This window comes from Cucurbita moschata, unplaced genomic scaffold, assembly GCF_002738365.1.
Source record: "Cucurbita moschata cultivar Rifu unplaced genomic scaffold, Cmos_1.0 Cmo_Scf00022, whole genome shotgun sequence".
NCBI lineage: Eukaryota > Viridiplantae > Streptophyta > Magnoliopsida > Cucurbitales > Cucurbitaceae > Cucurbita > Cucurbita moschata.
The window spans coordinates 2,456,817-2,481,179 of record NW_019268538.1 but is presented as its reverse complement, the minus strand read 5'-3'; the positions used below and the strand labels follow the sequence as shown (position 1 = coordinate 2,481,179).

General features: G+C 37.1%; 4 protein-coding genes across 5 annotated transcripts in view; 2 read left to right on the top strand and 2 right to left on the bottom strand.

Annotated features, from left to right (window-relative positions):
- The first annotated feature begins 1,595 nt into the window (after nucleotides 1-1,595).
- Nucleotides 1,596-3,942, top strand: LOC111459490 (splicing factor 3B subunit 6-like protein). The gene is made up of 2 exons (XM_023102419.1): nucleotides 1,596-2,049; nucleotides 3,424-3,942. Exon 1 carries the CDS (start codon nucleotides 1,669-1,671, stop codon nucleotides 2,044-2,046), a length of 378 nt encoding a protein of 125 aa, XP_022958187.1. The 5' UTR covers nucleotides 1,596-1,668; the 3' UTR covers nucleotides 2,047-2,049; nucleotides 3,424-3,942.
- A 191-nt stretch (nucleotides 3,943-4,133) lies between these two features.
- On the bottom strand, nucleotides 4,134-7,067 carry LOC111459487 (calcium-dependent protein kinase 34-like). The gene is made up of 8 exons (XM_023102414.1): nucleotides 5,885-7,067; nucleotides 5,643-5,786; nucleotides 5,409-5,561; nucleotides 5,193-5,308; nucleotides 4,933-5,100; nucleotides 4,725-4,852; nucleotides 4,525-4,624; nucleotides 4,134-4,456 (listed from the first exon to the last, which is right to left on the bottom strand). Exons 1-8 carry the CDS (start codon nucleotides 6,864-6,866, stop codon nucleotides 4,361-4,363), a joined length of 1,887 nt encoding a protein of 628 aa, XP_022958182.1. The 5' UTR covers nucleotides 6,867-7,067; the 3' UTR covers nucleotides 4,134-4,360.
- A 93-nt stretch (nucleotides 7,068-7,160) lies between these two features.
- LOC111459489 (rhodanese-like/PpiC domain-containing protein 12, chloroplastic) lies at nucleotides 7,161-13,559 on the bottom strand. Of its 2 annotated transcripts, XM_023102418.1 has the most exons (9): nucleotides 13,401-13,544; nucleotides 13,192-13,265; nucleotides 10,658-10,774; nucleotides 10,201-10,292; nucleotides 9,709-9,809; nucleotides 9,504-9,614; nucleotides 8,862-8,970; nucleotides 7,773-7,823; nucleotides 7,161-7,417 (listed from the first exon to the last, which is right to left on the bottom strand). In XM_023102418.1, the coding sequence occupies exons 1-9, from the start codon at nucleotides 13,406-13,408 to the stop codon at nucleotides 7,337-7,339; spliced, it is 744 nt and encodes a 247-aa protein (XP_022958186.1). In that variant the 5' UTR covers nucleotides 13,409-13,544; the 3' UTR covers nucleotides 7,161-7,336. The 2 variants fall into 2 exon arrangements, with proteins under 2 accessions (XP_022958186.1, XP_022958185.1); XM_023102417.1 differs by having other exon boundaries at nucleotides 13,192-13,559.
- Nucleotides 13,560-15,428: 1,869 nt separating this feature from the next.
- LOC111459486 (E3 ubiquitin-protein ligase KEG-like) overlaps nucleotides 15,429-24,363 on the top strand; it is a 12,869-nt gene continuing 3,934 nt past the window's right edge. Inside the window, exons 1-12 of the mRNA XM_023102413.1 lie at nucleotides 15,429-16,244; nucleotides 18,145-18,513; nucleotides 18,593-18,820; nucleotides 19,642-19,767; nucleotides 19,870-20,206; nucleotides 20,296-20,453; nucleotides 21,705-21,862; nucleotides 22,463-22,584; nucleotides 22,694-22,828; nucleotides 23,176-23,300; nucleotides 23,513-23,617; nucleotides 23,712-23,945. Coding sequence (XP_022958181.1) covers nucleotides 15,529-16,244; nucleotides 18,145-18,513; nucleotides 18,593-18,820; nucleotides 19,642-19,767; nucleotides 19,870-20,206; nucleotides 20,296-20,453; nucleotides 21,705-21,862; nucleotides 22,463-22,584; nucleotides 22,694-22,828; nucleotides 23,176-23,300; nucleotides 23,513-23,617; nucleotides 23,712-23,945 — 2,813 coding nt within the window. The 5' untranslated portion in view covers nucleotides 15,429-15,528. The remainder of the gene's footprint in view (nucleotides 16,245-18,144; nucleotides 18,514-18,592; nucleotides 18,821-19,641; nucleotides 19,768-19,869; nucleotides 20,207-20,295; nucleotides 20,454-21,704; nucleotides 21,863-22,462; nucleotides 22,585-22,693; nucleotides 22,829-23,175; nucleotides 23,301-23,512; nucleotides 23,618-23,711; nucleotides 23,946-24,363) is intronic.

Here is a 24,363-nt window from a genome sequence, read left to right as displayed (position 1 = left end):
CTACACTCTTTTAAGAAATATTCTCATCTCCAACTGACGTGTGGGATCTTACAAAATACATTAAATTTGTATCTCATGTTTAAAAAATACTTGTATTATTTTAAAAGTTTCGATATTATCATTGACATTTGGAACATGGTTGGAAGTGATTATGGAGTGGTGAAAACATATCATTCGTAAATATATCAAAACTACCATGGTAGAAAAAAGCTTACAACATTGGACGAAAAGTTACCTATTTGCATATCGTTACTTTTAGACTTAATCTATGTAGGTGTTTGAAGTTGTCATCATCACGACGTTCCAAACCATTACTTCAATGATTTTTCATTCAATATTCTACGATATAGTTTATTACAACCATGAGCCACACTTATCTTCTAAATGTTTATTTTTCTTTCTTTCAAAATCTTAATAACATTACTACAAATATATCATCGTTCAAGATGAATTAAGATTGAAATGCGTAATCTAAACAATAAAAAATTAAAAAATTAAAATTTAAGATCAAAACTTTGAACCACGAGATAACTTTAAAGTCTGAACGAGAAAAGAGTTTGAAATGCTGACCTCCACCCGAGTATCCATGGAGTCTCAAGAGGAGAGGGGAAGGTGGAAGACCTGCAACAGAGAGGGGAAAGGAGAATTAAAATGAAAATGAATGGAAAATTAGTACAAAATCTTCCAATAAAAATTTTCCATCTTTTTTCTTTATTATATAATTTTGCTCTAAATAAAAACAACTTCAAAATAGGGACATCCTAATTAAACACCACCAACTCCTTTATCTAAAAAAAGATAATTTAAAAAATATTTAATCAAAATAGATCTCTCCTTTATTTAGCACCAAAACAGGAGAGATCTTGTCCATTATTTCCGTTGTATTTATATTAATAATTTCAAATTTGTTGGGTAGGTAACCCGAGCAACTCAAATAGAGTTTACAATTTAACCTAATTCAATCAAACTCCTTATTTTTAGGTCGGATTCTGGAGTTGTCTTTTTTTTTTTTTAATTATTTAAAAAAATCTACTTATCCACGGTACATATACATTAATAACAAAGAACTCATAAAATTTAAATATTATACATTTATAAGTCACAGCTCATCACTAACATTAATTATTACTTTTTCTGAAAAATATGGTAAGATAGTGTGAGGTCTCGGTTGGAGAGGGGAACGAATCATACCTGGTAAAGGTGTGAAAATCTCTCCCTAACAGATTGATGATAATACCTAATGAGTTAAAGTTGACAATATTGGCTTACAGTAGACTGTTACAAGTAGGGTTGGATTGTAATCTTACTTTTGGGTTGGTTGAGTTGACCCGACAAAAAAAAAAAATGTCAAAAGTCAAAATTTTGGTCCCAACCCAAATTTTATGGTTTTTCTATGAAAGTGGGTAACAAGCTGGCTGTCCATGGACCGAAGTCGGACCCGGCCCACTTACTTCTTTTGACTATCTAAGCCCATACAAATTAAGGAGGCCCATTATAAATGGGCCAAGTCCTTTGGTAATTGGGCCTGGCCATGTCTCCAAGTTTTCGAAGTTGAGTACAGTATATATACGACAATCCAAGTTTTAAACGGCACAAAACATTCATCTCTCGCGTTTCGACCTTTCTCGCACTATCTTCTCCCAAACAGCCTCGAAGAAACCTTCCTCCATGGCCACATTCAGTCTTCCCCGCAAGGGAAACACGAGGCTGCCGCCGGAGGTCAACAGAGTTTTGTATGTACGAAATTTGCCCTTCAACATTACCAGCGAAGAGATGTACGATATATTCGGCAAGTACGGGGCGATTCGGCAGATCCGGATTGGAACGAACAAAGATACTAGAGGTACCGCCTTTGTTGTTTACGAGGATATCTATGATGCTAAGACGGCGGTGGATCATCTCTCCGGTTTCAACGTTGCGAATCGGTATCTGATCGTGTTGTACTACCAGCAGGCCAAGATGAGTAAAAAGTTCGATCAAAAGAAGAAAGAGGATGAAATTGCTAGGATGCAGGAGAAGTACGGGGTTTCTACGAAAGATAAGTAAAAGGTGTAATATGAAACTTTTTTTTTTCTCGGAATTTTCTCAAGCAATATTGGAATTTAGTCGAATTGTTTGTAACTTGAAGTTCTCTATATCTCTTTCTAGGGTTTCGTAGCTGTATTATTTGACTTAAGTTTTGGTCATGTGTGGGCAATGATTACCATCTTTGCTTAAGTTGGCAGTACTTTTCATGTAGTCTCTATATTTCCTGATCATGGCTTGATTCTGTTTGCGTAATTGACTTCTTCGTTAGAGGTTTCGTCAACAGTAATCAAATTGTTAGCTTTCATTCTTATCGCCTGACCGTATTTTTTCGCCTGGGTTACGTCTATCTTATGTGGTTGGGGTTTTTTGGGTAGTTAACCTTAGTAGTCGCTCAAGAATGTGCAAGTTATGACTTTGTGAGAATGCAGTAAGGTTGGTCTGATAGCTCTTTTCTAATTGAAATAATAGTGCATATTGGAATTCTGCCATCACAATGAGTTGTGCAGCCTTCAGACACCTTACCAGTTAGGCTTGGCACATAAAGCATTCAATAGAATTTATCGTATGGGATTATCGTCTTTTCTTTCAGAAGCTGATGAAATGGTACACCAGCGTTTGTGCACGTGAGCGTGCAAGGAAAGTGAATATGGGATTGTAATAGAAATTGAATGTCTGGACAACTGCTATGATAGTTTTCTTTGGAAGAGAAACAAGTTTCATTGATGAATGAAATAACTGAATGAACCCCAAGGACCTGCATGTGAATTACAAGCAAGTTCTCCAATTTGGGATCAACAAAGTAAGACTATAATCTGAAAAGGGTGGAGAAAAACCCCCAGTAGACTCTTCCATTTCTCTTGCCCCCAAAAAACCAGAAGAAAACCATGTTTAGAGCCAGCCAGAAAATCTTCTTCACATCCTTGAAGGGATGTCCGAAAAAGATGGATGAAATGCACTATCTTTGTGGAAATATGTCTGCACTTTGGATGATTAGGATCTATTTGGGTTGCTCAAAAGGTATTTGTTGTTAGAGATGGAGGAAGTTGGGGCAAATCAGAGACCAACCTATATGTTAGGCAGGATGCATCTGTTCTAGCTATACTTTCCTTGATTGATTCTATAGCTTATGATGGACATTTTTAAATTTGCAATATTCATACGCTTATAAGATGCATTTTTTACAACGTTTGTAGATTTTTTATACTTTCTTTCCCCTCTTTGTACCCTCTATGTGCTGCCTCTCTTAGTCTTAGACCTTCTGATTGTGCCTTGCCATCTGAAAAGCCCTTGCACACCATTGAGTACACCATGAATTTTGTTATAAAGATCCATATTTTATATAGAAGACATGCTGTTAAAAAGATTTCCTTAATGAGGATTTTCTGCCCTGCACAAGTACACCATAGAAGTAGTGAATTTGTGGGTAGTACCTTCTATCAATTCAGTTATACCTCTTCACATTCACCACCATAGTTTTGAGGAGACCGAGTACGGAAGTCCTTTTCATTTGTGTGCTATTAGGAATTCCTGTGGAGCATTTGGAAAGAAAAGATTCAGAAAAACAGCCATCTTGTTCTGCCAAAAGTTCTCCCTTTCATCTTTGTTGTAGTACAGTTACGTGGTTGATATATATTTTTAACCCGATGTCTCATGGCTTGACCAAGAGGAAATGAGTTGAAGTCATAGTTTCGCTCATCTAGCATCTAATATCTTTCGAGTTAGTTTAGCAACCAAATGTAATAGGATCAGATATGTTGTTTCATGGATGAAATAGTCGAGGTGCGTGCAAACTAGTATGAATACCTATTAATAAATCATTAGATATTATATAAGTTTCATATAAAACATCATACAGTTATCCATGTACATCCCTTCTGAATTCGACTGAACAATGTTTAGATACCTTATATTTAATTTTGTACAGAAATTGGGTTCAGAACTATTGACCTCTCTGTTTAATGAATACAACAGACAATTTTGAACAAATTCATGTTTCTTCTAATCAGTCAGTCAACCAACCATAAGAGCAATAATTAGTCTGCCTAAAAGTGGACAAGAACCGCTATCACCCCTTAAATCCTAAGAATTAGAGAGTATGATTAATCTTTTCCTTTCTTCTTTGTATGGCGATTTTCTATCTCTGAAAGGAACCACCACCATTCACACTGTAAATATATGGCATTCTCGAGACAAAAAGACTCTGCTTCTCAACCCTTTCCATTCTCTTTGCATTCACCCTCATATTCTTCATCGTTTCTCCATAGAAGACCAAAACATTCAGGTGGCAGCAATTCTTGTCATCTCCTCCACTGCACTCCCACCATTAACCAAATCAAACGTTGAAAGAGTCACGACGCTTTTTCGGATTCCCGTCTGGATTTCCTTTTCGCATCATCGCCACAAATTCATCGTAGTTGATGCGACCGTCCTGTCGAGATTCAAGAACATGTTACGTTTGGTTAGTTTCTAGTCGAAGTTGTGATTGAGAAAACTTACGTTGTCTGCATCCACTTCAGAAAGGATCTCCTTGATGTCCCTCCCGTCGTGCATTCCGTAGTCTCTAAGAGCTTGCTCCAACTCCTCGGTCGTGATATAACTGAACACACAACATAGTTTGAAGTTCGATCATCAGTGACATTCTGTATTCATTTCAAAGTGAACTTTAGCAAAAGTCTACTCGAATTTGATTTCGTTACCCGCTGTTATCTTTGTCGAAATACTGGAAGGCAGTGTAGAGATGCTCTTCTCTATCCATTCGGTTTAGGTGCATTGTCGCTGTGATGAACTCGTCGTAGTCTATGGTTCCATTGCCATCGGCATCCGCCTATAAAACCCGAAAAGTAACATTCAGATTTGAGCATGAAAACTCATGGATTGAGAGGAATCCGACAACCAAAGACTTACGGCTTCCATTAATTGTTTCACTTCATATTCAGAGAGTTTTGTGCCTTGCTTTGCGAGTCCTTGCTTAAGTTCTTCAAGCGTTATTGTCCCGCTGTTGTCAGTATCCATGTTTTTGAACATTTGTTTGAGCCCCATGATTTCTTCTTCTGATAGACAGCCCGCAATCACCTGCCCATTTGGCACATTATTAGTACTTGTCTCTTCTTTTATTCTTTCTGGTGTGGGGGTTAGCATGGAACAGACAGTTCGTTATCGCTCACCCGAAGAGCGACTTTCTTGAATTTGTTCATCGCACGGAACTGTTTGAGCCTATTGAGCACCGCGTTGTCGAGTGGTGTATCAGGTGCTTCTCCATCCTCCTTAATCCATGGATGATCTGATAGAAAAGGAATTGATGTAGTGAGAGGCATTGCTTGATGGTTCATAATTCTATGCAGGCCTTTTCTTATTCAACTTCAGCTCAAGAATGAACTTACTTAAGACTTGGAAGGCTGTCAATCTCTGCTTGGGGTCTGAATTCAACATCTTCCTTACAAGATCCTTTGCTGCTGGAGATATCGAAGGCCAGGGATCGCTCGTAAAATCGACGTGGCCACGCAAGATCGCATTGAATATCCCATGTTCGGATTCTGTGATCCGATTCTCTTATCAAATGGTTTCTTTTGAGAAGAAAAAACCCAGCAGAGAGATTAGCAAAATTATGAAACTACCTGCCCAAAAAGGTGGAACACCACACAGAAGAATGTATAGCATGACTCCAACGCTCCAAATGTCAACTTCAGGGCCATATCTCCTCTTCAGGACTTCTGGTGCAATGTAATATGCACTACCAACAATATCCTTAAACACCTCTCCTATAGAGCAACAACATTCAGACCAAAACAAGAACAAGATCATTAGCCATCAGCCATTGCAAGATGTATAACAGAAACAGTCAGGTTCTTGAACAAACCTTGCTTGTAGAACACGGATAAACCGAAATCGGTGGCCTTGAGCGGAGACGTCTCGTCCTTGCTCAGCAAGAGAAAGTTTTCAGGCTTAAGATCTCTATGAATAACCCCCATGGAATGGCAAGTGTGCACAATCTGCACAATAGTCCTGAGCAACGATGCCGCAGCTCGCTCGGTGTAATGCCCTTTTGCTATGATGCGATCAAACAACTCTCCTCCAGCGCACAACTCCATGACTAAATGAACAGAATGCTTATCTTCATAAGCACCTTTAAGCTCAACAATGTTGAGCTGACCAGTTAAATGGTGCATAATCTGGACCTCCCTTCGAACATCTTCAATGTCCTCCTTATTTACAAGCTTCCTCTTAGCAATGGTTTTGCACGCCAACTGTTCGCCACTAGCCTTATGAGTACACAAATGGGTTACCCCAAATTGACCCCTTCCCAGCTCCTTACCAATGGAGTAAGTGTTTCTGACATCCTCCATCGGCCGCCCTAGAACAGTTCCGATCTGAGAGGTCTTAGAAGCCTTGGCGGAAGCCACCGGCGAGGCCGAAGGAGCATGCTTAATGGAGTTGGTATTTCCGCCATCATCCTTGGAGTTATCCCCGTTAGAATCCTCCCTCGTGCTGGTGGGGGCATCGTCGGGATTGTCACGAGAGCAACAGTTGCCCATGGCGGAGGAGCGGGGATGGGGGTGGCGGCGGCGGCGGCTTAGGGATGGGCGATTGAAGGAGACAAGATTGAATTGGTATTTGGGGCAGAACCAAAAGAGAACGAGAGAGAAAAATCCATGTATAGAGATAATGGGAAGAAAAGAGAAAAAAAAGGAAGAAAAATGGTGGAAAGTGAGGAGAACACAGGCAGGACAACTGATCCTTACACACAGGATTGATAGAGAGGAATTGTAGGAGGAACCCATTGACACAGTCTTCCTTAACGCCTTCCAATGCCTTGTGGTTCTCAGCGTTTCCCGCCTCATTTCAACTGATTTTTACCCTTCTACTTTTCTTTTCTTTTCTTTTCTTTTTTTAAATTCTGATCCAACCTCCAACTTTGGAGAACATTTTTCTTTGTTTTTTTGAGTTGGAGTTAAAATTTTAGTTTTAACTATTATTCATATTTATTTCAAAAAAAAAAAAATCTAATCAACTAAGACTACAAACATTTAGAGACTAAATTGTCTCTAAATTGTTGTAAAATAATGAATAGGTTTCGAAATGTCTAAAAAAATCTAGTATTATGTTTTAATTTAAGAGCATAGGGCATTAAAAAAAACAAGATAATTCAAGAAATGGCATAGAAAAAGAAGTTGTTTATGAACTTAGCATACATGATATGATATAGGATAAGGTACCTATAATCATTCTAAAGGCCGATATGACTCGATCTTTCAATCCTGCAATTATTGAACTAAAAAAAGTTGGGAAAATAAAAGGAAAGGGCAATATCTCAGTAGGTTGGGATAGATGAATCAATTTGGAGAGAGTATGCATGAATTCCTCCAGACACATTGTAGACTTTCTTAAAACCCTGAACAATAGAAGGAAAAATAAATAAGGTATCTTTATCTTTCCAAAGACAAATATAGTATTAAGAATTGATATGGATAAAATGTAAACTGTCAGCGAAAAGGAAGAAGAATTGTCAGGCCTAGGCTTAAATGAATGAAAAACAGTAGGAAGCTCATAAACTCAGCTGCATCATTAGAAATCTGATTAAAAATACTGTAAATGTTTAGCTACTGACATGAATTGCCTCAGAAATTCAAACTTTAGACTACTTATATCTTTTTCAGACTTGACAGAGAGACATAAAGGAATCGATGATAAAGTACATTAGTGACATCTCTATAATGTATTGTGGGGAAATTCCAAGGTCATATTACCTGCGTTTGTAAGTATCTTGCGACCTGCAACGACCTCACTCCATGGTGACACTGCATCCAATGGCAAAAAAATTTCAAAAATCTAAGGAGAAACTGGCTAATTACAAATAAATTAGTCTGAACTGAGTTGCAAAATTTAATAATGATAATTGAAACTCGAACCAAATTAAACTTCTCCTGCAATTTTACAGGCTTCAATTATAGCCAAGAACGAATGATGGTGGGTCGGCCTATTTCACCCTTAATATACATCCAATTTCACAGGTTCCATCATATACAAGACATGCAAACATCAACTTAAAAGGAATCCAGGATATCGTGTTCACTTGTTTAGTTACGTCCCTAATGAAGCGAAAGTCAGAAACCAATTAGAATATGGAAAGTTTTGTCTTAGAATATGAAGCCAATCAGTGAGGATTTATGTGATATATTTTCGTAGTAAAGCGGGGCAAACTATTTCTTTTCAAACGCAAGAACAAACATGAAATGAATCAGGATTAAATTTTAAAAAGAACTAAGCAACAGCGTTAAAGCTGTTAGAAAAGGCAGATCTCCAAAAGAAAAAAAAAGAAAAAAAAGTTTTTCTATCGATTTTAATCAGAGAAGGGATGACTACAATTGATAAAATCCAAGTAAAAAATTATTTCCTTGCTCTTCAACCAAATTGGTAAGTGCTGTATGGGCAACAAGGAAGTGCTGATCGTTTATTTGTCTACTGCGGTTTTCCCATGGCTCTATCGACAAATTTATTGCAGCAATTTGGTATCAGTTTCCCTTCTCCCTAGACTGTAAATAAAGGGGTTCTGTCTCTCCACCTTCAAAAGCAAAAGGATATTTTTGTAGTCTAATATTGCGTGGGCTATCCTTACGAAACATGGGAGTTTTTTCCAGAGAACAGGAATTTGTGGGGGTTAGAGATCCAGTTACTTATTTTTGCCTATCTTTGGAGTGAAATCCAAAGGAGTTCCCTGACTGGATTCCTTTAATTGCTTCCAACTGGAAACTTTCCTTTTTATTCCCAGGGAGCGTTTGAATATTTCTATCTTTTCAATAAAATTTTTAGTATCAATAAATATAGATATCACCTACCATGACGTAAGTATCCTTTTGAGGATCAAACTTCGTTGTTACTTCCGGACCCCAGCTTCCAAATTGACGGAGAGGTAGTACCTGAAAAGCTGGCAAACAAGCCTGGTCCCTGTTAAAGAAAAGAGTTCAGGATAGCTTCATATATAATATAAAACAGATAAATCCAGGATTTATTTTTTTATTTTTATTTTTTCCTTTTAAAATACACAATATATGGAAGAAAAATAAGATTTCTCATACGTTAGAAATGGTAGAACTTCCCAACTTCGAAATATCAAACACAACTAACAAGGCCAAGATGCCTCACAAACAAGCTCTTTATGCATTTTGGATCATTCAAAGACCTATTAAAATTTCTATAGTTACTTGAAGTGAACAAAATAAGTTTCGACACTTTTTAAAATTCCTCCCCAACATTTTGAGGGACTTGATGATTGACATGTTTGTGGTCTCTTGATCGATATAATAGTTATGGTATGGAGTAATCAAAGTCTTTTTGTTGCAACTACTGTCTATCAAAACAATTGGATGAACCCTTTTCTCCATCTTTGATAAAGCAGGGAAGCCAAAAGGGATTTTGAAAACATCAACGACTCCAAGGAAAAGTGGGGTTATAAATTAAAAAGAGGAATAAGTCCATACACTTCTTCAGGTTCTCGGACATCAATTAACTGTGCCTCATTCAAGAAGTTTGGATCTTGCATTTTCAAATGAAGCTCTTCAGGTTGAATGTCTAGAAGCACCGATTCTCCCCTAAGATGAAGATTTGCAAATGTGCAAAACATTAATGCAGTGTCATGGTCAAGGTTTACAAGTAATTAGGATTTAATTTGTCTTGTGGTCATACCTCTCTGATAGAACTTGCAATAAGTGCCATCCAAATTTTGTTTTACATTTTACCACTTTGTTTAAGGGTGCATTAAAGGCAGCCTCCTCAAACTCTGGTACCTGGACACATGTCACCGTAAGATCATGCTGTGGAAAAAGAAAAACCGAAAAACAATAACACAAAAAGTATAGCAGCATGTGTTGTAATGAAGAGTTCAGGAAGACGAAGATGATGAAGTCTCCTCTAAGAAAAAATAAGAGAGAAATAGAAACTATAAAAAGCTTAACCATCTACAACACAAGGAGGTCAAATATAAATATAAATATTGGATGTGTGCACAAGATATCACATTGCCAGGCTCTCTTATTCATAGATCAGCAGCTGCAGCGTGCATAGTAAGCCTGGGTGCTAGATTGATTACTATAACAAAAAATGTTCTAGTAATGAAGAGAGAAATTAAGGGAGGTTAGAAAAATGAGTGTGCAAGAGATTCAACATTGTAATGCGTACCATTTGCCCCCGCTTCACCCATCCAAGCATTCCCCCTTCTTCTTTGGATGGACAGAGTGAGTACTCCACAGCAAGATCGCTCAGATCTTCACCTGAATGCAGCAAAGGAAAATATTACATGAGAACATTATTGAACAAATAGTCAGGAATACCACATATATCAACAAAATAGACGAAAAACCATGTTTATATGATGTAATTTTTTAATATTTAGAATTTCGTTCATCTAATATTTCAGTGTCCCCTAGATATTTAATGAAAGCATGTATCTCGTCCAAAAAAAGGAGAAAAAAAAACATGTTCCATTAACCTGCATTCTACTATGTGTAATAAATTTTAGATCTGGAAGGGAACAAAAATCAACAACGTTTGGATTATACAATTTCCACTGTACTTTCATTGGGTGGGAGGATAAGATGAAGTGCTTTACATAATGTTAGTACAGATTAAAACTAACCGCCGGCAATTCTCTGCTGAAGATCCGATAAGAGCTTAATGTCATCTTCTTTAACAAGCAAGTGCTGGACCAATAATTCCCTACCATCTTCACTGCCTCCAGCGGAACTAAAAGAAGCTGAAAATGGCGGATGTAAAAGACATGAACACGGAAGCAGGTCGTACAATTTAATGATGCTTACATCCATGTGCAGCTGCATCTATTTGTCAGAGTGCGTAATTAAGCATGCATGTGACATTTTTTAGTGAAACAAAGAGATGCACATTTAATGAAGTGAAAGGGGTAAATACACCTAAACTCTAGTTATTGTATCCACTTCCCTGCTTTATTTTGAAATTTGTTATAGGAGATAGATTTCATGTATATATATATGGAAATCCAGCAATACTGAGATAATTGAATTGAATTGAATTATATATATATGGAAATCCAGCAATACTGAGATAATTGAATTGAATTGAATTGAATGATGAATACTATGATGTAAGGGCTTGGCACTTTTTACTGCCAAGCTAGGATATTCCTAGGGTGCATGCTGTTAGTCTAGAAACAGATATCTAGAATACACGGATGCTAAAAAACTAATAACGATAGTAAAGAAATGTGAACATCCTACAGCTGACTTAATTGGTAATCAACATTGATGGTTATCAAATTATATAAAAAAATATATATTGGCTTGACTTTTCTTTTGTTCAAAGAAATCTATTTGACTGTTGAAAAATAATAATATCTCCAGTTGAATTTCCTTTATCATAATTAAAATAAGAGAAAAAGTGTAGCAATTTTACTGGAAACTTAAATTGGTAGACGGCACCATTATGATCAAAATATGAAAATAAAATTATTATTGTTTTCCATTTATAATCTAACTAAATTCCTCCTTTCTTTTTTTTTTTTTCTTTTTTTTCTTTTGTAAAAAATATTCTCCTCCCCAACCAGTGTGCGATATCACAATCCACCCCCCTTCAAGGCTCAGCGTCTTTGCTGGCACTCATTCCTTTTTCCAATCGATATGGGACCACCACCAAATCCACCCCCTTCGAGACCCAACGTCCTTGCTGGCACACCGCCTCGTGTCTACCCCCTTTGGGGAACAACCTCTTTGCTGGCACATTGCCCGGTGTCTGGCTCTGATACCATTTGTAACGGCTCAGACCCACTGCTAGCAGATATTGTCTTCTTTGGGCTTTCCCTTTCGGACTTCCCCTCTGAATTTTTAAAACGCATCTTCTAGGGAAAGTTTTCCACACTCTTATAAAGGGTATTTTGTTCTCCTCCTCAACCAAGATGGGATATCACATTTTTTGAGCTCTTCATTCTAACTAGAGTTTACAGGACACCCATATAACTCCCGAATGTAGAATCAGGTAGAAAAAAATTGTCAACATAAATAAAAAACAGCTTCACATTAAAAAAAAAAAAAAAAAAATGCTTAATTAAAGAGAAACCTCAACATCCACCTACCTCTGTATTATATTCTTAGTCAACTACCGTCCACTTTCATTTCCATTAAAAACTCAAATTCTTGGAAACTTCTTCCTCTTTACCACAACATTGCCATTCCATTACATAAATTGCAGGACAAATTAAAATAAGTTTAGGGCTTTTAAGATGAGGAGTGTCGTGACAAAGCTATAGTTCAAAAAATTCCTTCTCATTTCCTCAAGGCATTAACCTTTGTAATCTTTTAAAACAATGGCATCAGTAAAATAACTTTCCAGTTTAATCAGTTTATTTCCTCTGCAATTCTCTAGGAAAATTCCAGAAAAAAGTTATTTTATTTTCTTCGTTTTCCATCATTCTAAACTTAGACTTGATCAAATAAAGCAATTCAAAGTGCCCAGTATAAAATTTCTTACATTTTCAAAATTCGCTTGAAAAAAGATCACTAATCGAAGGTTGCTAGAATTCCCACATCAACCATGAACGTGAACGAATTCCAAACCCCTTAACAGGTCTCACACATGTCAACATCTTTTTTTAAGAAAGTCAACCAATTGAGTATACAAAAAATTGTTTGAGATCTTATGCTAGCTAAGTTCTTCATTGTACTTCTTCTGATTGCTTCCTGACTAAATAATTGTAACACTCAAAGTGCAGGTTTATTTTGTATTCTCTTGAGATTTTTCTCTGATATCTCGGCTAGTAAATTTAGTAGCTCACGAGCTGAGAGATACCAGTGTATAATAGTTTATACATCATCCATTCATGAGTACCTTTGGTCACCAAGATTCTTAAGAGGTCGACAAAAAAATAAATAAATGTATGCAATTAAAGGAATGAATCCTTTAGTTAGCTAAGACGAGCAACAAATCTAACCAGGTGAAATACAATAAAACTATTCCACACACAACTGCTATTAGTCAAAGATGCAAGAAATTAAAATTCCGGTAGCATTCCCTATGCTGACGCCTCTCTCTTTTCATTAGCCAAAAAAAAAAAAAAAAAAAAACATTTCGAAACAAGAAAGAACGACAAGCAAAAACTTCAAATCGACGAAGGATGGATGAAATCTTTGAGAAACAACTGACCTGCAACTTTAGAGCTTGGATGATGACCGGACATTGGACGAATCAAGAGACGTTGACCGTGTTTGAAGCTTTTGCTAGCATATGAGCAGAATGGAGCATAAATGGATGCTGAATGAAGAAACGACTGATGAGAAATGCAAAGAGCGGGAATCCAACACCGCCTGAAGGCGTGGATAACCGGAGATGCTAATGGAGGAAGACGACCGCACCTCATCATTGAATGTTTCACTGCACTGACACTTCTAATTTCCGGCGAGTCTCAGTTCAAAGATGGTTATCGCCACCGCAGCGCCCGCAGATAAAATCTCGCTCCGGTTTGGCAGTTCTTTACTGGCGGATTAATCTTCGCGTGTATATCTATCCAATACCTGATTTTTTTTTTTTTTTTTTTTTTTTTTTTTTTTTTTTTTTTTTTTTTTTTTTTTNTTTTTTTTTTTTTTTTTTTTTTTTTTTTTTTTTTTTACTACAATATTAATTTTTTCTTTTCTCTTTCAACTACAATATTGATTATTCATTATTGTTTGAATTTTATTTTTTAATGCGACATTAATAGGAATTAATAATTTAAATCGTCAATTGTTTAGCTTACCCACTTAGCTTTGCAATCTTGATCTAAAAAAAGCTTAAATTAAATTAAATTAATTGAAAATGTTAAATGTTATATATATATATATATATATATTTTTTTTTTTTAACGGACAGTAGCTAAACTACCAGTCTCATTTCTCCTATCCAGTTGAATTACGAACAAATACTAATGAAAATATACTGTAAAAATTGTTTGTCCATACACTCAGCATGGTTATATCAGTAAAAGTTGTGTCAGTCGTAAAAATCATGGACATTGTCCAAGGACATGTTGTACGAGCAATACCGAGGACGTATTGTACGAGCAATATCTTACCTTATGGGTGGAATTGCTACTTAATCTCGATCGAAGAAAGAATTCTCGCATGAACGTGATTCGTTTCAAACCCTGATTTTACGTGTGGACTACCCCAAATTCGTAATTCTATACAATAATTTCATTAATTCGATATCAACCATTAATTTTTTTAACCTCCACAATTTATTTATTTATTTTTCCATGTTTTGCTTTTATTTTTTATTTATGATTTAAAATAACATGAAAAATAAAAAAAAACGTATTAAAAAAATTTAAATTTTAATGAGATAATAAATAAATATTAAATCTTTAATATAGTTTTTTTTTAAGTATATATTAATAATTGAATCAGTGGCCGAGACTCGAGATTTTAGCCTTTTACAACCTTGTATAACCAAATTTGAATCCGAAATAGAGCTATATAACAACGATGCACGAGAATTGTCCTCTTTTTTTTGGGCTTTTCTTTTCCGGTTTCCCTTCAAAGTTTTAAAAACGCGTTTAGTAGAGAAAGGTTTCTACACCCTTATAAAGGGTGTTTAGTTCACCTCCCCAACAAATATGGGATTCTCACAATCCACCCTTCTTCGGGATCCAGCGTCCTCGCTATCACTTGTGTTCTTTCTCCAATCGACGTGGGACCCCTACCAAATCCACCTCCTTGGAGCCCAGCGTCCTTACTGGCACACCGCCTCATGTCTACTCCATTCGGAGAACAACTTTCTTGCTGGCTATCGCCCGTTGTAAGGCTCTGATACCATTTATGACAGCCCAAGTCCACCGCTAGCAGATATTGTCCTCGTTGGGCTTTCCCTTTTGGGCTTCCCCCAAAGTTTTTAAAACATGTCTGCTAGGGAAAAGTTTTTACACCAATGTGGGATTCACCCAACTAATGATCGACCATAGTGGAGCTGTCCACACTCCGTTGAGGTTGGAACCCTGAGCAGACCGCCGGTGATAAGCTGGAGGCCCTTACCCAACCCTCTAAAGGGTTCGAACTTAGGGTTTATAGCCGACCTCGCAAACTTCGGATCATACTTTTTTTGGACCTGTAGGCTTTCGATCGAATTGATGACATCACCTTAACACATATCAAAGCTAAACTATGGTTTATGTGTTGTTAAAGAGTAGAGTTAGAGTTTATCTTGATTACGTGGCATACACGTACCTTGGAAGGTAGGGCAAAGCCAAACGGTCAGTTTGAAAGGTAGGAAGAGGAAGGCTAAAATAATAATAATAATAATAATAATAATAACAATAACAATAATAACAAAAAAATAAAATAAAATAAAATAATAATAATAATAATAAAAATCTTATATATTGTCATAGTCCATCTACTGCTACGGCTTTTCCTCTCATTTTCCTCTGCCCCTTCAAACTTTCCTCTTAGATTCTCATTTCTCTCACCAAAAGCGAACCCACAGAGCAGCAGCATCCAGAGAAGAAAAATGGCCAAGAAATGGAAGCGAGTCGGAATCCCTAGCTGTTCAATCTGCCGAACTCACTACGATGAGGATTCTCGAGTTCCGCTTCTTCTCCAATGCGGCCATACGTTCTGCAAGCACTGCCTCTCTCAAATTATTGCTCCAACCCCACCTAAACCATCCCTTACATGTCCAAAATGCCGCCATGTGTCCGCCGTCGGGAATTCCGTGCTATCTCTTCCCAAGAATTTCGCTATACTACCCATGATCTCTCCTGCCTCGGTTTCTCACTCTGCTGAGGTTAGCGACAGCGATGACGATGATGCTGGAGGCGATGAGGATGGGGTCGGCGAGTCTGACCGGGGACGGAGGAGTTATGGCTTCGATGGTTGTGGAGCGGGGTTTGGGGACCATGAATTGAAGTTGGTGAGGAAGATCGATGGAGAGAAGAGGGTGGAGGTGGAACTTTGGTTTGGTTGGTTGAGGTCCAGAGTTGGTGGTTGTCGGCATAGAGTGGTGGTGAGACGGGTGAGGATGGGGAATGTTGGGGATTTGGATTGGGTGGAGAAGCAATTGGAGAAGTTGAGGCGTGCGTCGATGTGGTGCAGGAATGTGTGTTCCTTTCTTGGTGTGCTGAAGGTGGAGGATTATCTATGCATTGTTATGGACTGGTTCCCTGGGTCAGTTCAGTCGGAGATGCAGCGGAGTGGCGGCCGCCTCACTCTCGAGCAAATTTTGAGGTGACTTTTTTTTTCCCCTTTCGTTTATCGCTCTTGAGATTCCTTTCATTTTTTATGGGAATTTTTACTTGTGGAGCTCTACTGAATAAAGTGTTTTGGGCTGTCGCAACTGTTGTCCTTCTTGAGCTCGTGAATTTGGTGCTTTCCCCCCTGTTCTGGATTTTTCACTAGAGGGATCAGCTAGCCTGTTTTCCTTGGATGCATAAATCTGCGGTGTTCGATATACAAACCTGAAGTAGCAAAACCTTGGGTAAAAATAGTACTTGGTGCTGCTTAGACTTGATCAGCCCCTAGATCACAATCCAAAAACGCATTTTGAAAACGGATTTAGATTTCCCTGGGAACATATTTAGTAAGAAGAATAGGATACTCTTGACATGTCCCATTGGATAGAATTGCTGTAGCCTTCCTTTATTTAGATTGTTTTTACTTTTTTGGATAAGAAGCAATTTTGCTGATAAAATGGGATCAAGAAAAGGAGGAAGGCCTCAACTCATGCTAAGGAAGTTGCACTATAAAAAAAAAAAAATCCAATTAGCACGTAGAGAAGTAGGTCATTATTATAAGAACGATGACAAGATGGACCAAGGAAGCTATGAAATCAACGTGAAATCCCCCAAAGTAGAGAAAACTCTTTTTTGTTTTTTTAAACATTTTTGTTTCTTTCTATCCACAAGGTCCATAAAAACGTTAGGATGAAATTAGCTTCAGCGTTTTAGCCTTAGCTTTACAAGGACGCTCTCCTAAGAAAATAAGAAGAAGACTATTGGTGTTGGTAAAAGCAATGGCCCAATCAAAGCCCCCCAACAGTTATTGCCAAACCAAGAGGCCGTAAGCCAGTGATAAGCGGAAGGCTTTTTATTCTTCGGTCCATTGTCAACTTTGCATATAATATGTTGGTCGAGAAATGAATAACGTTTAGGATTCCTTTCTTGAACCTTATTACTGCTGTTGATAGTTATCACAAGAAGTTCCCCCAAATGAAACCTTTTACATTTTTGGGACAAGCTTCCTTCCAAATTCACTGGAAAAGGTCATAGTCAAGGGCATTAAATTAAGGTCACTGGAGAGCTCTTTCAATGTTGACTTGTAACTAAAGTGCCTATAGTTGCTAGCAGAGAGCCACTCGTCTTTTGGGATATCAAGTCGAAGTTTCCAAATCAGCAATGTTTCTTTTGTATTGGACATCCAAAAAGGAAGGCCAGATTTTCAAATTTGAATACTGAGCATCTTTACTCTTGCAAACCATATTGAGTCCAGGAAATTTGAAAGAGTTTTTTTTTGGTCAAGAAACCGAGCTTTCGTTCAAAGAAAAAGGTTCAATTCCCCACCACCCGTCCTTGAAAAATCTAATGCTTTTTATGTCTTTCTAGGGTCCATAGGTTTTGTTTTGTTGATGTCTTTCCAGCAGCGTTTATAGTGCCAAACTTTGTGAGGTTAGACCACCAATTACCCCTGGGGACAATTGAATCTCCTAACCCATTAATGGAGAGAAGATTGTGATTCTTAAAGCAAAAATTGCCAATGCTGAGGTCACCATTTAGAATGAGAAGGTAGTGGTTTTAAAAGCATAGTATTTACTCCACACCCCTCTTTGGTTATTAATTTTCTTAGAGGATGACATGGAAAGAAAATCTTCAGAGAAGGATAGATACTAGCTTGGCGCTTTACACGTAGGTTCTGTTAACCTCATCCTCCTTGCATCCCACATTTGTACTATTGATGGTTTAAAAAGTTTTAATTTTTCCTTCTATTGGGATAAAAGGAAGGAGTCCAATTGGACTAATAACCACTTCACAACAATAGCTATTCTTTTGATATCAAATTCTATAGGTATGATTATTTTCTAGAAACTCTTGTTATTACTCTGCTTGTTTGTAATATGTATTTATGAATGCAGATTTGGAGCAGACATTGCACGTGCAGTGGTTGAACTTCATGCAGCTGATGTTTTGTGCATGGATTTGAAACCATCCAATTTTCTCTTGGATGCAAATGGACATGCCGTGGTTTCCGATTATGGACTGCCATTGATTTTAAAAAAGCCTTGCCATAGAGCAGGCATTTTTCCACAAGAACACGAGTCGTCAAAACAGCATTGGTGTTTGGAGTGCCTGTTTTTGAGTCCGCATTATAGATCTCCAGAGGCGTGGGAGCCTTTGAAGAGACCATTGCATTTGTTTAGGGATGATGGAATTGGCATATCCACTCAATCTGATGCGTGGAGCTTTGGTTGCGCCCTTGTGGAAATGTGCACTGGTTCCACACCGTATGTTGCCTTTTTGTTTTACTTATTCCATATTTTATGATCCATTGTATTCTTTGCTAATGGAAGATGGATTCTTCAGGTGGGCTGGCTTGACTGCAGAAGAAATTTATCGTGCCGTTGTCAAAGAAGGTAGGTTACCTCCACAGTATGCAAGTATTGTAGGTGTCGGCATCCCAAGAGAATTATGGAAGATGATTGGCGAGTGCTTGCAGTACAAGCCATTGAAAAGACCAACTTTCCATGCAATGCTTGCCATATTTCTTCAACATCTACAAGGAATTCACCGATCCCCTACTAAACCTAGTTCGTGAGTTTCCTTGATTCACCATAGCACTAATCTTTTTTTTTTTTGTAGTGCTGAATTATTTAATCACATAATCACAGTGCATTTTCTTTTCCTTCCTATTGTTTTTGACTAGTTGAATGTCCTATTTGTTATTCTTTAGCCCTCCCGTGTTGAATCACTTTCAACATCTGCACATTTTTGCAAAAAGGAAATTATACTGGGGATTCACTAAATAAAAAGAAACGAAAAAAAAACTAAGCTCAATTAGAGTTCATCCCATTAGTAGAGTGATTGCAAAAAAATAGTAAGAAGTCCGAAATTCCTCAAGGTTAACCACATTTTAGCAATCTTTTTTTCCTTGACGTTGATTGCTCAGGTGGTCTTTTCAATCCAAATGTTTTATATGGGGGTTTTTACTTCATTTATCTTCAAAGTCCCCCCGTTCCTTCTCATATTTTATGGTAGTCTTGATATTTATAATGGTACTCATTCTCATAAAAAAAATTTATAATGGTACTCATAAGCACATTCCTGTGAATATTTTGGAAGAAAAGAAACAAAAGAGCTTTTTGGGATGAGGAGACACCCTTCTCTTTTTTGTCTTATCAGATTTTTTTTTAATTATTTTTATTTTATTATTTATTATTTTTATTTTTTTAATTACAGCTTAGAGCTTAGTTTTGGTTTAAGCTAATTGGAAGTCTTTTTTATATCTTGCTTAGCTAGGGCCAAGTCTTTCCTAGTCCTCACTTTTGTATGTTGTATTTTTTTTATTCCAATGAAGTAGTTTCTTATGTAACCAAAAACAGAACATTTGATGCATTTACTTTTGTGGAATACAGCGAGGTGGCAAGTTCTCCCCATATTGATAGGTTGGAACAATCTCCTACCTCTGTCTTGGACATCCTTCAGGTTAAAAGCAACCATCTTCATCAACTTGTTTCTGAAGGGGATGTTAATGGTGTCAGGTTAGGCTATTTTGGCATGCCGCCTCTCTCATTGTCTTTTAGATTTTTTGGTAACTTTTTTCATCTGTTGAAATCTGCAACTCATTGAACCCACATCTTCAGAGATCTTCTTTCCAAGTCTGCGTCAGGGAACAATAACAGCTCTGTCATCTCTCTGCTGGAAGCTCATAATTCTGAAGGACAAACTGCTTTGCACTTGGCATGCAGAAGGGGATCTCCAGAACTGGTTGATGCAATCTTGGAGTATAGTGATGCAGATATAGATTCCCCTGATGAAAATGGAAATCCGCCTATAGTGTTTGCTTTAGCTGTTGGATCAGCTGAATGTTTGCGTGCACTTATCAGGAAATCTGCTAATGGTATGTTTAGGTTGATGGAAGGATTTGGTCGGTCCGTTGCTCATGTTTGTGCATATTATGGGCAACCTGATTGCATGCGTGTAAGTTGTTACATGTCCACCTTTTAGGCAAGTACTGATTGTTTTTCTTTTGATACTCTCGGATGGTCAGACTGTCGTGGTGATTGCAGGAGCTACTTCAGGCAGGGGCCGATCCAAATGCAGTTGATGATAATGGTGAATCTGTACTGCATGTGGCTATTGCAAAGAAATTTACTCATTGTGCAATTGTAATTATGGAGCATGGAGGTTGCAAATCAATGGGGTTCCTAAATTCAAAAAACTTAACGTAAGATTGAAAACTGTTTTTGTTGTTTTATATTTTATAATGCTAACTATAAAAATGGGCAACTTACTCTATTGGAATTTCTATTGCCTCAAAATCCAAAGTTCCATATAATAAGTGAAATTCGACCTCTTTGGTGGACATGCATGCATATGCACACTATCAAATGAAGGAAGAAAAATAAGGAATTTGTGTTTCTTTGTGTTGGACTGATAATTTTTGAAGTTTCTTGATTTCAAATACTTTAAGGATAGATGATAGAGTCTTGGGATTATTTGAGATGTTGGATTTTTTTTTCTTTAAAAATTTCTTTCTTTTCTTCTCAAACGAAAGATTTATTTTCCAATCTTCTTCTTCTTCATAACGGAACATACAATGAGGAATCCTCCAAAACTCTAGCTAATGGCAGTTACAAAAGCACCCTCCATATTGGTCGAAATAGAAAGGGAGCAAGTAGAAAGAGCTTTGGTGTCTCACTCTTGGAGGAGGCATCATGGTCAGTAGTTTCACTCCAAACAAGCCTATCTATGCCTTGAAATATCTCCTCTTCCTTTTTTCTTTGTAACGCCCAACCTTTGATACCAGCATGCCCATTGGAAGAGTATTTTGTATCTTCCTTGGCTTGGGTCTTGGCTTTCCTCTATCGTTTTGTAATTTCGAATCTTCTATCAAATGTCTTGTTGCTCATTTTGGAAAAAAGAAAAAGAAAAGAAAACTTCTGTTCCGTTCTAACAAAAGAAAAAAAAGAGTTTAAGGCTTCTGGTGAGTGATGTTTCAGTGGATCGTCAGATTTAGCCAAAAGTTCTTCAGATAAGCTGTGGGATGTCTTGATGGTTGTCTCCTTCTCTTACAGTTTTATTCTGTCTTCATTTTGTAATCATTCTATGTCTAATATTTATGTCAATTTAGAAAGGTTTTTTTTAAAAAAAAAAAAAATTATCCCGTGTAAATTTCTTTTTTCATTGAAATGCTGGTTTCGTGTTAAATAATCAGGGGTGGAGCCCGAAATTTTCTCAAGGAGGAGCAAATATTTACCTTCTAACTTGTTATGTATGTAATTTTTCAATTCTAAAAATTTTAGGGACAAAAATTAGGAGGTACAACTGTCATACGTATATATTTTGCGCCCATGACAGACTAAGGGGACAATTGCTGCTCCCCTCCCATCTTAACTCTGCTTTCCTCTGCCTTTCAAAGAAACTCTAACAATAACTGTGTTGCTTACCAAACATTTTCTATTGTTATGATTAACAGGCCTCTGCATATGTGCATCACAACCTTAAACGTAGATGTTGTTAAGAGGTGGGCTGAACTTGCATTGCCTGAGGAGATTTCTGAAGCTATTGATATACCTAGTTCCACAGGAACTGCTTTATGCATGGCAGCTGCTCTTAAGAAAGACCGTGAGACAGGTAAACTGGTCATCTGGGATATCTCTAACCGTGTTCTTTCTCGGCCTTTTATTAATATGCTTTCCTTCTGCAATGTAGAGAAAATAGCACTAGAACGGGGTCTAGCACCTATGTCCCACGTAGACATAAAATTATTATGTAAACTTTAGCTGCTAAAACTGTTGGATGCAGCCTTGGATTTCTTTGGCAATCATATTTATTGATGAGAAACATAAATTTCAATTTAAAAATTGCATCACTGTAAGGTTGGTGGTGATAGATTATTAAGTTATAAACTATAAATGAACATCGGAATTGTTACCTTGTCACATGAAAAAGGTTTTTGTACATGATTCCTTCACACACATACCTTCAAGATATTGATAGTACTGTGATATACTTTTTAAGTGATAATATTGTGTTATTATGTTCCTTAAATCTTCATTAAAAATAAACCTCTTCCTGCTGTATATGCTTTTTATGTGCCAAGATTGATGACGCTTTGCCAATGCTAATTCCCATATTGGAAATGCCTAATTTGGTTATGAACATTTAGTATCAAATCAATTGCTTTATCTACTTCAGTTGCTATCTGACATCCTTGCCTGTTATTCGCTGTAGAGGGAAGAGAACTTGTCAGAATTCTGCTCAAGTCTAAAGCCAACCCAGCAGCCCAAGATCCCCAACAGTGTCGAACAGTTCTGCATACAGCTGCCATGGCTAATGATATTGAGCTGGTGAAGGTAATGTTTCCATTTTATTTTTTTACATGCCTGAATATATTTTATGGTTGCAGGAGACTGACAAAACTTGGTAGCTCAAACTTCTTAATGTTACCTGTTGTTTTTTTAGATTATTCTTGATGCTGGGGTGGATGTAAATATCAGAAACATGCACAACACAATACCTCTTCACTTGGCCTTGGCAAGAGGTGCAAAACCATGTGTTCAATTACTCTTATCTGCTGGAGCAAACTGTAATTTACAGGTTGGCCTTCTCCCTGTGTTACTTAATTCTGTTTAATGCGATTGAATAAAACTCGAAACAATGTTTCAAATGGTTGTGTTGTACTTGAGAACTCTAGAGATGCTCAGTAGCCAACAGCTACTATAGGAGAAAAACAGCATTAAGTAATTTAGAGGTTGGCCTTCTCTATGTGTTACTCTAGAGATGCTCAGTAGCCAACAACTCCCTTCGTATTGAGGATGGTCAGAGATAACTTGTGGATAATGCCTTTCACATAGTTGATGGATGATCTTTTTTCCCCCCATACAAGTACTTCTAATCTTTTATGTGCTTCCATCTTGACGTTTTTCTTGGGTGATTGTCATCAGGATGACGATGGTGATAATGCATTTCATATAGCAGCAGATGCAGCGAAGTTCATACGTGAATGCCTTGATTGCATTTTATTGATATTAAAATATCCGGGTGCTGCTACTTCCATAAGAAACCACAGGCAAGTGTTGTGATTGCACAATTGTTTAATATAATATTTTCTAAGAAATTTTTTAAGAGCCACAATTTTCTTATTCTAGTGAAGTATCTTCATTAGCATTTTCATTTTATTTTTCTCATGTAGCACATTTTATAAAATTAATGTACTTGCGATAACTTGCTTTTGGTTGTATTATTTTAATTTGTCAATGACTCTTAATGATTGGGGAATAGTGGTAAGACATTTTGCGACTTGTTGGAAGCCCTACCTCGGGAATGGATTTTTGAAGAGCTTATGGATGCACTAGCAGAGAAGGGTATTCATTTGTCCCCAACAATGTGAGCAAAGTTCCATTATACTGGTCTTTACATTGCTGAATTTCTGCAGTTATCGAGTTTACTGACTAACAACTTTTGATTTTCCGCCTTCTAGATTTCAAGTGGGTGATTGGGTGAAATTTAAAAGTTGTGTGACAAATCCAGCATATGGTTGGCAAGGTGCAGTGCCCAGGAGTGTTGGATTTGTGCAGGGTTCGCACAGTAGTGGTGGTCTTTCTGTATCATTTTGCTCTGGTGTTGCACATGTTTTGGCAGATGAAATCATCAAGGTTATTCCTATGGATAGGGGACAGCTGGTCCAACTTAAACCTGACGTGAAAGAACCGAGGTTATATATCTTTTCTGGGTTTCACTTATTGATAAAAAGTTCAAATTGATGCCTAACTTTTTCTTATTCCTCTTTTGAATAAAAGTTGACAATATTTAGGTGCTACTATACTAAGGCGCTACAATGTATGGATGTCCTCTTCAATCACTAAACAGATAATGACACATTTCATCTGGTGGAACATAAAAATAATTCATTTTTATTTCCATATTACATTCGACCTCTCTATTTTTTCTGGAGGAAGAAATATGCACTTCTAGGATGAAATTTACATGAATAAAGTCCATTAACTTTTGGTTTTTAATCAGTTGGAGCCTTGAAATATTTGAACAAGTTGTTAGTTGCACCAATTGGAGAAACCTCAACTTGTTTAGTTTTGACTGCCTTGTGCCATGTGAATTTTTTTTTTTTTTTTTTT